The sequence below is a fragment of the Scyliorhinus canicula genome, chromosome 7 (assembly GCF_902713615.1).
Source record: "Scyliorhinus canicula chromosome 7, sScyCan1.1, whole genome shotgun sequence".
In the NCBI taxonomy this organism is placed as follows: domain Eukaryota; kingdom Metazoa; phylum Chordata; class Chondrichthyes; order Carcharhiniformes; family Scyliorhinidae; genus Scyliorhinus; species Scyliorhinus canicula.
Genome location: NC_052152.1, coordinates 208,005,922 through 208,020,422, shown reverse-complemented (window position 1 = coordinate 208,020,422; position 14,501 = coordinate 208,005,922). Strand labels below are relative to the sequence as shown.

At 45.9% G+C, this 14,501-nt stretch overlaps 1 protein-coding gene across 6 annotated transcripts in view; it reads right to left on the bottom strand.

Moving 5' to 3' along the window:
* Positions 1-14,501, bottom strand: part of LOC119969760 (copine-1-like) — a 110,624-nt gene that overhangs the window by 17,154 nt on the left and 78,969 nt on the right. For 5 of the 6 annotated variants that reach the window (XM_038803813.1, XM_038803815.1, XM_038803814.1 and 2 more), the window contains exons 2-8: positions 10,445-10,598; positions 8,596-8,775; positions 6,334-6,408; positions 5,512-5,583; positions 3,557-3,640; positions 2,058-2,147; positions 296-394 (exon numbers count right to left, since the gene is read on the bottom strand). In XM_038803813.1, the coding sequence (XP_038659741.1) occupies positions 296-394; positions 2,058-2,147; positions 3,557-3,640; positions 5,512-5,583; positions 6,334-6,408; positions 8,596-8,775; positions 10,445-10,576 (732 nt within the window). In that variant the 5' untranslated portion in view covers positions 10,577-10,598. Of the gene's footprint in view, positions 1-295; positions 395-443; positions 540-2,057; positions 2,148-3,556; positions 3,641-5,511; positions 5,584-6,333; positions 6,409-8,595; positions 8,776-10,444; positions 10,599-14,501 lie in introns of all 6 variants that reach the window. The other variant, XM_038803819.1, reaches the window with a different exon arrangement.

Sequence of the window (14,501 nt, the reverse complement as noted above, 5' to 3'; positions counted from 1 at the left end):
GTGTGAGTGAGAGTGTGAGTGAGAGTGTGAGAGTGAGTGAGAGTGAGTGAGAGTGAGTGAGAGTGAGTGAGAGTGAGAGAGAGTGAGTGAGAGTGAGTGAGAGTGAGTGAGTGGCTGAGAAAATGCACAAACAGAGAATTATAGTTTTTTCAGGAAATGCACTGCCCAATTTTACAAGAACTGCAAACATCCAATCAGCACCTAAATAGGTTGTGCAGTGCTATTTCAGAATAGTTTGATATAAAAGAATATGCCATCTGTATTGGTTTGAGAGAGAAATAAGGAAGATTCTCACCGGACTCCCAGATTCCACTTGCTGTAGTTTAGAGAAGCTAGTTTCAAAATGACCTATCAGGTCATGCGAGCCGTCACCATCATAGTCAGAGCAGCTGACCTACAAGGGAAAGAGGGCAGCCAATAGGAATAGTTAGAGAGAGGCTCACCACTTGGTCCTTTGCTTCCAACAGCTTGCGAACGGGAACAGTGAACTCCCCTATCAAATCTGAGCCCGTGCTGTCATCTTTATCGTTACAAGCCACCTGATATCAAACAAAACGGAGTGAGTGTAGCAACAGCATCAAAACAAGTTCCTGGGCCCTCGGGGGCTGAAAGTGCCGACCCATCATGGAGAGGGGTAAAGCACTCCGTGACCCACCTTGGGTTAACAGTCCCACCTCGCTTGGCTAAGGAAACCCACAAGCCCACCATGGCGAGGGGGGAGGGCCGGGGCATTTCAGTTGCCAGTAACCCTTAATCATCACCCAAGTGTCCACCTTGCTGGTGTCTGACCCTTAATGGAGACCACTGAAAGATTATTAAACAGTGGGAGCACATGGCCCTGTCCATGTCCAATGTCCACACAAACACACACTCAGGCGCAATCAGATAACCCAGAATGGGCAGCACAGTGGTTAGCACTGCTGCCTCACAGCATCGGGGTTCGATTCCAACCTTGGGTGACAGTCTTTGAGGAGTCTGCATGTTCTCCCTGTGCCTGTGTGGGTTTCCTCCGGGTGCTCCGGTTTCCTCCCACAGTCCAAAAGATGTGCAGGTTAGGTGGACTGGCCATGCTAAATTGTCCCTTAGTGTCCAAAAAGGTTAGGTGGGGTTACGGGGATCGGGTGGAGGCGTGGGCTTAAGTAGCATGCTCGTTCCAAGGGCTGGTGCAGACTGGATGGGCCGAATGGCTTCCTTCTGCACTGTAAATTCTATGATTCTATGAGACCAGAATCGAGGTGTAAAATCATAAAGAACAGGTGCACAGGGCCACACGAGAAACATGGCTGCAGTTTCCGGAGGATCGAGGTGGATGGAGAACATCACCACACCCAGATCGCTCAGACACACTAAAACAGCACAGCAGCATCGGGGAAACCGCTGGTTAGCAACCAGCTAGCTAACCGCTGGTTAGCAACCAGCTAGCTAACCGCTGGTTAGCAACCGGCTAGCTAACCGCTCGTTAGCAACCGGCTAGCTAACCGCTGGTTAGCAACCGGCTAGCTAACCGCTGGTTAGCAACCGGCTAGCTAACCGCTGGTTAGCAACCGGCTAGCTAACCACTGGTTAGCAACCGGCTAGCTAACCACTGGTTAGCAACTAGCTAGCTAACCACTGGTTAGCAACCAGTTATAATGGGACATAACACCTGGGAGAAGGCTGAAGCTCAGGTAGCCAAATATTGTCCGGTCTGCATTCTCTCCAATATGCAGGTGGAGTTAAGGTCCAGATCAGCCATGTTCTCGCTGAATGGGAGAACAGGACTGAGGACAGCCCAGATGGCTTTCTCCTACTCTTGTGGTTCAGGGCATGGCCAAGAAACTCAGGGAACAAAGACAGCTTAAAATCACATAATGCAAAATGGAATTAATCAAGCAGTCGATGCATAAAATCCTTCAACAACATGTTCAGCTGCCTCTACTGAAGCTTATTCTGCCCACAACCCATTCCCCATCAGTCACACTTCAAATACCTGCAGCACTGCTCAACTCACAAAACATAACATCCTGGAATATAAGGGGCACTCCACTGATTTCTGGAGGAGCAAAGAAAACCAGTACCTTAATGGGCTTCTCCATATCACCGTTACATAGCGACTGCAAGGAGACAGAGATCGTTTTCCAGTTCGGATTTAGGTTGTTTTTAATAACCTGCAACAGCGAAGTCAGAGAACAATGTTGGAACATCATGACCAGGTTTTACATCCTTTACCGCGATCAGCCATAAGTAATTTTTGTGGAATCAAAGAATTTTACAGCACAGGAGGCCATTCAGCCCACTGAGTCAGTGCCAGCCCTTTTGGAAAATCTACCCATCTGTCCCACTCTGATGCTCCTTCCCCACTGTTCTGCAAATATTCACCATTCAAGTTGTTATCCAATTCCTCTTTGAAGGTTACTGCCTCACAGCTCCCAGTGCCCTCTCAGGGGTGCATTCCAAATCACAACAAGAAATTCTGATCTACACGTGGCTTGCTCGTTCTGTCAGTTATTTGAGACTGCACCATCTAACTACCTGCCGGTGGAAACAACACCTCCCTATTCACACTGTCAACCCCACTCACTATTTTGAAGACCCTGGTTAAATCTCCCCTTAACCTGCTCTGCTTCAAGGGAGAAACATTCCAGCTCACCGGCAGCACAGTGGCACAGTGGCTAGCACTGCTGCCTCACAGCGTCAGGGACCGGGGTTCAATTCCGACCTCTGGTCCCTGTCTGTGTGAAGTTTGCACATTCTCCCCTTGTCCATGTGGGTTTCCTCCCACAGTCCAAAGATGCGCAGGTTAGGTGGAGTGTCCATGCTAAATTGTCCTTAGTGTGTCCAAAACGTTAGGTGACGTTTCAGAGATCCGGCGGGGAAGTGGGTCTCCATTCGGATGCTCTTTCGGACGGTCATTGCAGATGTGATGGGCCGAATGGGCCCCCTTCTGCATTGCAGGGATTCTGTGATACACTACACTCTATTCACATAACTCAAGTCTCTCCTCTCTGGTACCAAATTGTTTCTGTGCTGCAAGTCCTACCCAGCAGCAGGAGCGGTAAGGGGGAATCCCAAACGGAAACTAACTGGAACCTCAGACTTTTTCACCTGAAACCATCCCCAGAACTTTCCAAACGGCAGAGTGCTCAGTCCCTCTCACCTCCGAGAGGTCGACAAACATACCCTACTTCCCCAGAGATTAAAACAAGTTTATCAAAAACGGGAAGTGAAGCCACCAAATTTTTTTTTTTAAATCACACTAAACACCAGAAAACTCCAACCAGCTATATAACACTCGCTCGCTGCCTGAAATTACTATGTGACTGGCCTCATCTGTGAGGCTCTTCAGTATTCAAGTACATTTTTAAAGAGCATTTTCCCCTTCTGATGCAATAAAATGAAATGTATACAAATATATATGAGGAGGAGAAATGGAAGGGGCTGTGAAAAAACAGTGGGCTGAATTAAATAGCAGACAGCAAATGCAGAATGAGCCAAAAAGCCTCCGTTTGGTGCTGTAAGATGCTCTGCTGTCTCAAGAATGTTACAGGCTGTGTTGGTTACATTAGAAGGTCATTACCTCTGATCTGTAAGCTAGCTGCCACTTGTCACCATCTCCCTGTCTGTACAGCTCCAGAAAAGGATCAGATTTGCCCATGAAATCCTTTGAAAAGATAAAAAGAGAAACCAGTTCACCAAACAAAAACTTCAAAGTCGACCTCCCCACCGATGCTGGATTAAATGACAGCTTCTGTTTTGAGCTCAGTAAGGTCACGGTGTGGGTAAAGGGGACAGGAAAACATTCAGGGTTAGAATCAAGGAATCTCAGGGTCAGGTCCAGCATAAGGTCAGGCAGGGTGCTGACACTGCTCTCTTCGCTACGCCAGCCACGTGCTTTCTCAGTCACCCACTAATGCACCGGTGACCTCGGAGCAAACGTGAGTGTGGAATCAGGGACAGACATAGTCATTGCCATTACAGCACCACAGGGATAAACTAACTGTCGAGACGAGGCATGCGTCTCCATCACTTGGGGACTCAGATCTGCAAAGTAAATAAGAACAGGAAATGCTGGATAAACTCAGCAGGTCTGGCAGCTTCTGTGGAGAGAGAGAGTTAATGTTATATAGGACATTACAGTTCGGGTAGACGGGTCATCTGGCCACCAAACCTTAACTCTGTTTCTCTCTCCACTGACTTGAAGTTTATCCAGCATTTTCAGATTTCCAGCATCCGCTGTATTTTGCTTATATTTGACTGCAAAGTGAACGCCAGTTTGTCCGTCGCTCAAGGCGAGTTTCAGATAGAACCTGTATTCGCTCTCGGGGTGCAGCAACACTGGCAAAGCCAGTAAAGAGAAAGGAATGGCCGTAATCTGCAGCTCCTGATGCAGGTGGCATCGGCATAAATCCACAGCCACTCAACTGTAAGGCGAGAGCATGTGGATTCAGATGGAGGAGAAAAATGGGTTGATCAATCAGCTCAGGGTAAGGTATACCGTCAACTCAGTCAATCAGTAAACCCGTGTCTGCAATACTGCTAGCAATAGGTCTAGGGAAGAGCCTGCTGTTATTCATCTGCTCCACTAGGAAAGTGGCCAAACACCCATACACAACACTCCCATTCTTCTTCTTCCTGGGAGGCACACTGATCATTGCTTTTGTGATAAATGTAGAAATTGTTACACCTATATTTCACATTTATGGCAGTAATGTTACTAAAAACCCTAGTTTAAAATACATATAGGCAGGGCGTCTAATAAAGCTGTAAGTCGTAAAGGAGAAGGAATTAATGATTTTCACCACATACTTGGTTACAGATAAAAGGCTAATTGAGTAGTGTTTTGATTGCTGCTGGAGATTCTCTGGAGTGTAGATAATTTATGAGGGAGCGGTGTTTAGTCCTAGCTAAGCGGGTCACGGGAGCTTAGTGGGATACAGACAATGTAATTAATAGGAGAAGCCAGGTCTGCATATAGTTTTACAGTCTGTTACAGGATTTTAAGTTTTAAGCAGTTTTACCAAATGCTGTTAGGTTGAACAGGTTTACCATAGGATTGAAGTCTGCCAAGGCAGAAGCATACTGGATCTGCTCTCGAAAGGAACTCTCTCCAAAGATCGGCACAGTTGAGCAAGTAATCTGTTTTGTTAAATTTCTAAGTGGCATTTGAACTGTTTTGGGTTGCTTAATTGGAATTAGCGGCAGGTGTAGACGGAAAGTTAAGGTTTTTCATTTTATTTAATAACTGTTTAACTGATAATTGTAAAGCTATTTCTTTTGAGGTTAATGTGGTTAATTCTGTGTTTAAATTACACTTTGTTTTAACACAAAAGATACCTATTGGTCCGAGTCATCACTCTTGGGGTGAAGCATCCTTTCCTCACACTTTTACAATTGAAAATTTGTTTGGGGTTTTCGTCCGTATTCTAACAAAAGTTGGGGTCTGGTCCAGTATTCTGACACTTTCCATTCCAAACACACTTCACAAGTGAAGGATGAAGACCACAACAAAACCCTGAATGTGTTTTCCAACACCTTATTGTCCAGGTTCCTTGCTTCCATTTGTAGAACCGCTGCCCGTTTATCCAGCATCTCCTCAGCTATTACCTGGGTGCAGAAATCAAGAGAATCACATCAGAATTTGAATCTCAAATACACAACAGGAATTTGCAGGATATTCTGGTGTAGCTTTTAGCAGAGAATTTAGTCAGAGGATCCAACGATGCAAGAAACGTTCCCCTGGGTGCTGGCCCCAAACGCTCCCCCATGACAGACACAGAGCAAAACTCTCTCTACACTCTCCCAAAAAACATGCCTGGCTAAACCTCAACAGCATCTACTGCAGCACCATTGCCATTTCCCACATCGACTGTCCCCAGACCTCCGATTGCCAGTTCAGTTTCTGTTGGGGACTCGAGCCTTTGTATGAATTCGATGTTAGGAGATTACAACCCTGTGAGTAAACCTCCACAACCTAACTCAATACCCAATCCCTTAAAACAGCTTGCAGTCACTGAGCACTAAAAATGTGGTAGCTGAAGTCAGATATCATTGTGCAATTTGATGGTCTATACACCACCGACAAAAATAACAAAGGCTTAAAGGTACTCAATATATTGATTCAAGATAATCTACTGACTCAACTGATTATTCTCTCGTCAAAATAATTCAGACGTTAAGTTATGCAGCCTTCATGTCTACATAACTGTATTTGCTGGAGCAGGCACGCGCACCGCACCCCCGTCCTGAAAGACAAGGGACCAAGAGAACCTGCAGTGCATTTGGATACATTTCGCATTAACGGAAGGCGGTGGGGGGGGGGGGGGGGGGGGGGGGGGGTGTTTATTTTTTACTTACAGTGACGTTCCCCTTTCCAGCCAGCTTCCCCTTCTTCAACTGCAGAGGCCGAGTGAATGTCTTACTGGAGACAATCTGAGGAGAAAAAAGGGAAGAGTGTCAATGAGATGGCTGGTGTTTCAATCCCAGGCAAATCCCACTGCTTCAGTCTCGCCAATATTCCTGTATCAATCCCAGACTGATTCCACCACCCGTAGGCCTGTATCAGTCCAGGCCAATCCCACAGCCCCAGTTATTGTCTAGATTAGTCTCTCTCAAGCACATATCCACGTTTCCCCCCAAAAAAATGCAGTCTGTTTCAGCCACTCCTTGTGGCAAAACATTACACAAAGGGTTGTTAGAGCGTGAAGACATTTCTGAAACCTCTCTCCTGATGCCCGTCATTGTAATTTTAAATTGTTCTCCCCTCATTCCTGACTCCCCAACCAGGGGAAGGGTCTCCTCGTTCATCACCAAACTCTGTAGTTTAAAAACCTCCATTAAATCTCTTCTTGGTCCTCTCATGTTTTACTGACAATAGTCTCAGTATCACAAGTCTCTCCTTGTGACTGTACCCCTGGCATCATCTGACTGTACAGTCATTTGTATTTTTGCCATTCCTGGTCAGTGCCGGCCCCATCATATCACTCCAGCACAGGAGACCATTATGACCATTAATAGGAGAAGCCAGGTCTGCATATAGTTTTACAGTCTGTTACAGGATTTTAAGTTTTAAGCAGTTTTACCAAATGAGCATTATAACTATGTCCCCGGCCTTTTCCCTGGACCCCTGTACATTGTACCTATTCAAATAATCATCTAACACCCCCTTGAATGCCTCGATTGAACCTGCCTCCACCACATTTCCAGGCCACGCATTCCAGACCCAAACCACTCACTGTTTGAAAAATATTTTTTCTCACATCATATTTGTTTCCTTTGCAAATCATTTAAACCCGTATCCTCTCATTCTTGAACCTTTTATGAGTGGGCACAGTTTCTCCCCGTCTACTCTGTCCAGCCCCCTCACGGTTTTGAACATCTCGATTGAATCTCCTCTCAGTCTTTTTCTCTCCAAGGAGAACAGTCCCAACCTCTCCAATCCATCCTCATCACTAAGTTTCTCAACCCTGGAAACATTCTTGTGAACCTCTTCTGCGCTCTCTCCAATGTCTTCACATCCTTCCTAGAGTGTGGCGTCCAGAACGGTGCACAATATTCCAGCTGGGGTCTAACTAGTGATTGTATAAAATCAGCATAACCTGCCTGCTCTTGTACTCTCTGCCTCAATAACAACGCCCAGAATAACAAAGCTTTATTAACTCCAAAGGTGTACAGGTTAGGTGAGGTTACGGGGATAGGGTGGGGGAGTAGGCCTAGGTAGGATGTTCATTCGGAGTTCCGGTGCAGACTCAATGGGCTGAATGGCCTCCTTCTGCGCTAGAGGGATTCTATGGATTCTAACTAATCTCTCCACCTGACCTGCCACCTTCAATGATCCGTGCACTTATACACCCAGGTCCCTCTGCTCCTGCACCCCTTTTCAGAATTTTATCCCTTATTTTAGATTCTCACTCCAGGTTCTTCCGACCAAAATGCATCACATTTCTCCACATTGAACTTCATCTGCAACCTACTTCCCATTGTTTTCTGAAGTTCTACACTGTCCTCTTCACAGTTTACCATACTTCCAAGTTGAGTGCTGCGTGCAAACTTTAAAATTGTCCCTAGTATATCAAGATCTAGATCATTAATATGTATCACCCGATGAAGAAGCTGTGCACCGAAAGCTAGTGATTCTAAACTTTAACCTGGTGTTGTGAGACTTCCTACATACAGGAAAAGCAAGGGTGCCAATACAGAGCCCTGGGGAACACCATTCAAATCTTCCTCCAGCCTGAAAAATATCCATTGACCGTTGCTCTCTGCCTCCTATTATTCAGCTAATTTTGTATGCGCGTTGCTACTGTCCCCGATGCAGATGCTCAAATCAATTCAAATCAACCTCATCATCAGGAACAGCTGGGGATTCGCAGGTCAGGTGGGAAAACAACTAAAGTGAAAAAGACAAAGTAAAGCAGCTGCTTCTCGGATTCCCGCCATCAACCCCCCACCTGGCAGGAACAGCTAGCTCAGCGTTGGGCCAATATTCCCATGGAAATTTTCACGTAGCGGCGAGTGAGAGAGGAGATGGATGGACAATAAGAGATTTTCATTTCATTTCAAAAGCACGGTGTCTGTAACAGCCTGCAGCAAACGAGCACAACACCCAAAATAGCTCACCTGGCCCAGGGTGCACTCCACTCCTCCCAGGTAGTCATCATCACTCAGATTCGTGGATTTATTGTCAATATCGTAAATGCCAAACTTCAGTTTCTGCACCCGCTCAAAATAATAGTCCACCTCTAGCTTCTTGGCAAATTCAGGACTCTGGCAGTTTTTTACCCTCTCTGTTCGATCGAGCTGATGGCAGAGACAAAATGGAGTTAGTCACATTCAATGTGTCACCAGGTAGAGAATAGGAAATCTGCCCTGCCCAACTGTGAACATGCATTCCATTCAAAGTGGCTGGTGGTTTAGTGGGTAGCAAGCAATTTCGCCTCTGAGTCAGAAAGTCATGGGTTCAAGTCGTGGCTGACACTCCCAGTGCATTACTGAGCTGCACTGTTACAAGTGTCATCTTTCACACAAGACATTGAATTGAGATCCTGTCTGCCTTCCCCAATGGAAAGATACAACGGCATGTTAGAAGAGCAGAGGCGCTCTTCTCAATGTCCCTATAATACTTAGCCTTCAACCATTTAGCTAAATAGCGATGAACTAGTAATTTATTTCATTACTGTGTGTGGGCACTTTCTGTGCACAAAAAAAAACTCCAGTGTTTCTTATTTTATAACAGTGGAAACACTGCAAAAGTTCTTCATCGACTGTAAAGTGCTTTAGGATGTCCTGAGGTATCGAAAGTTCACTTACCGAGGCCGCTACGTGACCTAACTGCAAATATTTAAAAGATACCGGTGCTGCGAGCAGGACAGAGCCAACCAGTACCACCAGGTAAACAGCGATGGCTACGACAAGCAGGACTTCAGTCACAGTTTCATCATGAGGAACTAATTGTTTATTGTCTATTTAAATATTGCTGAAAAGAAAAAGAGATATGTCCAAGATTCTCATTATGCAGGCGTCGGGACACTTTGCGAGACGACCGATACGTGGGGAAAGCACCAATTTACACTGTATAAGAAGAAAGTGCCTCGTATCAGTATTCTTGTAGAGTCCTGATGTGTGCAATTTGAAAAACTTTGACATGCCTTTTTTCAGCAATACTCCAGTCCTGCACTACCGAGCGACTATTTTCCATTCAAGATACAATTGATCAATTTTTGGTTTGCTGTTAATGTGCTTTCCTCAAATCTGCAAACAATACACAATGCTGCTGGGAATGATCACTAAGGCCTTATTCATGTGTAAATACACAACAGCTGGTGTTCCTAGGGAACCTGATCATTTCCCCTTTGGCAGGATCCCACTGTTAGTTTGGTATTTGTTTAGTTCCTTTTTGAAGGAGTTATTCCACATCCCTATTAACTTGTGAGGAACTGAGCATCACCGAGTCCCATTTGACACTGGCTACTGCTACATTTTTTCCTCACCGTTATCTACATAAAACCAACAGCATTTTTAAACCTCAAGGGTATTATGTCCTCCCTCAACCCACTGCATTGAGACGCCCAAGGATAGGGACAAGGTCCACAAACTAAGCACTTGTCCATAAAGACAGCTCCTGTGATAATGCGATATTCCCGTCCACACTGCACCAGATTGGGGCTTTTTGACTCAGAGGTGAAAGTTTCTCTACAACAAGCTACTTAATGAGGGGAAGGCAACTTTTCTTCGGTTTTGTTTCAGTTGCTGCATGTCCGTGTTTATGTTGCTGACCTATGTTAGCTATTGCTCTGGCAATATTTCAATTTTCAAATTCTTATCTTTGTTTCCAAATCATTCCAATCTCTGTAGCGCTACTTTAAAACCGGCCTCTTGAGCATCTAACAAACTCCTACACAGCAAGAGCACACGATTTGATTTGAAGTTTTGCAGAATACCCCGCAGGCTCCTCAGAGGAGAGTATTACCTCCATCCACTGGTCATCCGCTCCAGTGCTTTGAAGTAAAACGCACAACGGGTCAGACATTGAGCCAACATCTTTGTCCATTAAATTCTCACAGGAAACGGTCAATTGTATTTTTGTGACACAGTGTGCCATCGTGAGGGAACAACAGTGAGTTCTGAAAGATAAGAGAAGATAATCAGAAAGGCACTTGGCAAACAGACGAATAATCTTCCAAAATAGTATATACGGCTGATTCTCTCGCCAAGCTGCTTCAAGCCATTGGTAACACTGCGATAACAGGAGAAAGGAGAACAGTCGTGTGAAAACTGCCTTTGTCCATTTGAAAATTAAATACCATCTAATGCTGCCCGGTTCTGACCTGTAGCCTCAAACTCAACAGCTTGTTCACCCAGACAAATTCAGCTCCGACTGACCGGAAGCTGTTAATAGAATAAACAAAGTTTCTTCAGGAGCAGCAGAATAATACACAGCACCTTCTCTTGTCTTCGACCACAGAACATAGAACATACAGTGCAGGAGGCCGCCATTCGGCCCATCGCGTCTACACCGACCCACTTAAGCCCTCACTTCCACCCTATCCCCGTAACCCCTCCGAACCTTTTTGGTCACTCAGGACAATTTATCCTGGCCAATCTACCTAAATTGCACGTCTTTGGATTGTGGGAGGAAACCGGAGCACCCGGAGGAAACCCACGCAGACACGGGGAGAACATGCAGACTCTGCACAGACAGTGACCCAGCGGGGAATCGAACCTGGGACTCTGGCGCTGTGAAGTCTCAGTGCTATCCACTTGTGCTACCGTGCTGCCCACAATCATTTGGAGGTAGGGCAGAATCGGATTTTACATGGAACAACAGGTCCATTGACACAGCTCAAAGCTTCCAGAAAGGGGTCATTCTTCAACTGTCCCTTTGGTTGTAACTGCCCTGCAATCGCTTATTGGACAAGGCAAAAAAACTCTCTCTACTGACCAAGATTCGTAGAATAGTACAAAAACGTCATTTGGCCTGTCAAGTCTGGAAAGATTAAATTAATTGTACAGCTCAAAATCTGTTTACAGTTCACTGTACACAACATAGGAATCAGCAAAACACCCTTGCCACTCAAGCGAAATCCCAACAACAATCATGTGTGCCAGCTGCTAAAAGCTTGCATATATTTCAAATGCACAGATCTCACCATGCACGGCCCTTCAACAGCACTTTCCAATCCACAGCCTCTACCACAAGGGAACGCCCACCTGAAAATTCCCTTCTAAGCCACACAGCATCTTGACACGGAAATATACCACCGCTCCTTCACTGTCACTGGGTCAAAACCAAACTCCCTCCCTAACAGCACTGTTGTGTACCTACGCTACGGACTGCAGCAGTTCAAGGAGGAAGCTCACCATCACCACCTTCTCACGGGACCATTAGGGATGGGCGATAAATGCGTCTCAGCAGCAACATCCACATGCAAAGTGGTATTTAACGCTCCCACCCAATGAGCAAAGATAGAGGCTAGTACTCCTGGAGGAATCCACAGACCACAAGATGGAAGCATTCTTCCCACAGTGCTTCTGACATGCCTCATCCCACAAACAATTCCCAGCTGCCAGACGGAGCCGGTGTTTCTACATCGGAAATGACTCAGATGCGAAATTGGGAAGAACCTTTTCCACGGGGTATAGAGTGAAGAGCCGAGACTCTCCCACAGGACGTGGATGTTGGGGACAGCTGGAGCTTTCAACACTGCGGTATATTTTTGTAGGGCAAAGATAGAAAGGGCAAAGATAGAAAGGGCAAAGGTAGAAAGGTATATGGAATGTGGGGATCAAAAAGGTGGGTTAACGAAATTAGGATCCAGTGCGGCCATGATCTAACTGAAAGATAGTCATTCAGCCCCTCGCTTGCTTAGAGTTAGTCTTTAATTCAAATTTAAACAGTAGCTCAAAAGCACACTTTGAACTATCTGATCTGCCTGCACAGAGTGCATTACATACCGACAGGCGGATTTTCCACAAATTATCATAGGTCACAGCTTTTATTAACGATTCAGTACAAGTATCAGCCTCAGCTTAGTGGATAGCACACTCGATCCAAAGCAGCAAACAGTCCAGAGCCTTGAGGCTGTCAGTTTTAATGTACCATACTGAGGTAGAGCCACCCTGTCTGAGGTGACATCTTTCTGGATGAGACAAGGCATCATCTGCCTCCTCAGAGATCCTGTGGCACTATTCGAAAGCGCTGGGAGTCCTCTCCGGAACTCCAAAGCTATCTGGTAATTATCGCATTGCTCTTTGCGAAATCTTACTGTGTGTAAACCCAGTGCTGTGTCTCCTTTACTGACCTCGCCACAGATATTTAACTGACTAGACGGCCGAAGGTCATGCAAAGTGCGACACAGATACAAGTTTTTTCCCTTTCAACAACACACCACAAGCTGAAATCTCACGATGATCTGAAGCCAGAGAAATCCTGATGACGCAGTGTGATGATCTCTGCCTAGTTTTATTCCATTTCCAGTTGACAGTTATGCTTGCTGGGTGGCAAGAGGCAGTGTTCCCAGCTTGGTTGATGGGTGAAGGCGAATGACCAGTAGTTCCAAAGTAACATGGAGGGGGTCTGAGTGCTAACCCACACCAAATGCCAAACAGACGTGGCCTTAAACTTCAACAAAAGGTTTGAGAAGGCCCAAGAACCAAGTGAAAATCTTCAACTTCACTAAAGATTGAGGGACAGACAAGAGTAAAAAATGGCGAGAAGGTGAGAACAAAGAAAAGTACAGGACAGGAACAGGCCCTTCAACCCTCCAATCCTGTGCCGGCCATGCTGCCCGACTAAACTAAAACCATCTACACTCCGGGGTCCGTATCCCTCTATTCCCATCCTATTCATTCATTTGTCACAATGCCCCTTAAACGTCACTATCGTCCCTGCTTCCACCACCTCCTCCGGCAGCGTGTTCCAGGCACCCACTACCCTCTGTGTAAAACACTTGCCTCGTACATCTCCTCTAAACCTTGCCCCTCGCACCTTAAACCTATGCCCCCTAGTAATTGACCCCTCTACCCTGGGGAAAAGCCTCTGATTAGCCACTCTGTCTATGCCCCTCACTATTTTGTAGACCTCTCTACAAAATAGTCTGCCCGTCTACCTCGCAGAAGTCACAGGGTAGTAGTCATGGGTGACTTCAACTTCCCAAATATTGAGTGGAAACTCTTTAGATCAAATAGTTTGGCTGGGGTGGTGTTTGTGCAGTGTGTCCAGGAAGTTTTTCTAACACAGTATGTAGATTGTCTGACCAGAGGTAAGGCCATATTGTATTTGGTACTTGGTAATGAACCAGGGCAAGTGATAGATTTGTTCGTGGGGGAGCATTTTGGAGATAGTGACCACAATTCTGTGACTTTCACTTTAGTAATGGAGAGGGATAGGTGCGTGCAACAGGTCAAGGTTTATAATTGGGGGAAGGGTAAATACAATGCTGTCAGACAAGAACCGAAGTGCATAAGTTGGGAACACAGGCTGTCAGGGAAGGACACAATTGAAACTCCGAACTTGTTCAAGGAACATCTACTACGTGTCCTTGATATGCATGTCCCTGTCAGCCAGGGAAGAGATGGTCGAGTGAGGGCACCATGGTTGACAAGAGAGGTTGAACGTCTTGTTAAGAGGAAGAAGGATGGGGCAGCACGGTGGCACAGTGGTTAGCATTGCTGCCTACGGCACTGAGGACCCGGGTTCGAATCCCGGCCCTGGGTCACTGTCTGTGAGGAGTTTGCATGTTCTCCCCGTGTCTGCGTGGGTTTCACCCCCACAACCCAAAAGATGTGCAGGATAGGTGGATTGGCCACACTAAATTGCCCCTTAATTGGAAAAAATAATTGGGTACTCTAAATTTATATTAAAAAAAGAGGAAGAAGGATACTTACGTAAGGCTGAGGAAACAAGGTTCAGACAGGGCACTGGAGGGATACAAGATAGCCAGGAGGGAACTGAAGAAAGGGATTAGGAGAGCTAAGAGAGGGCATGAAAAATCTTTGTTGGGTAGAATTAAGGAAAACCCCAAGAT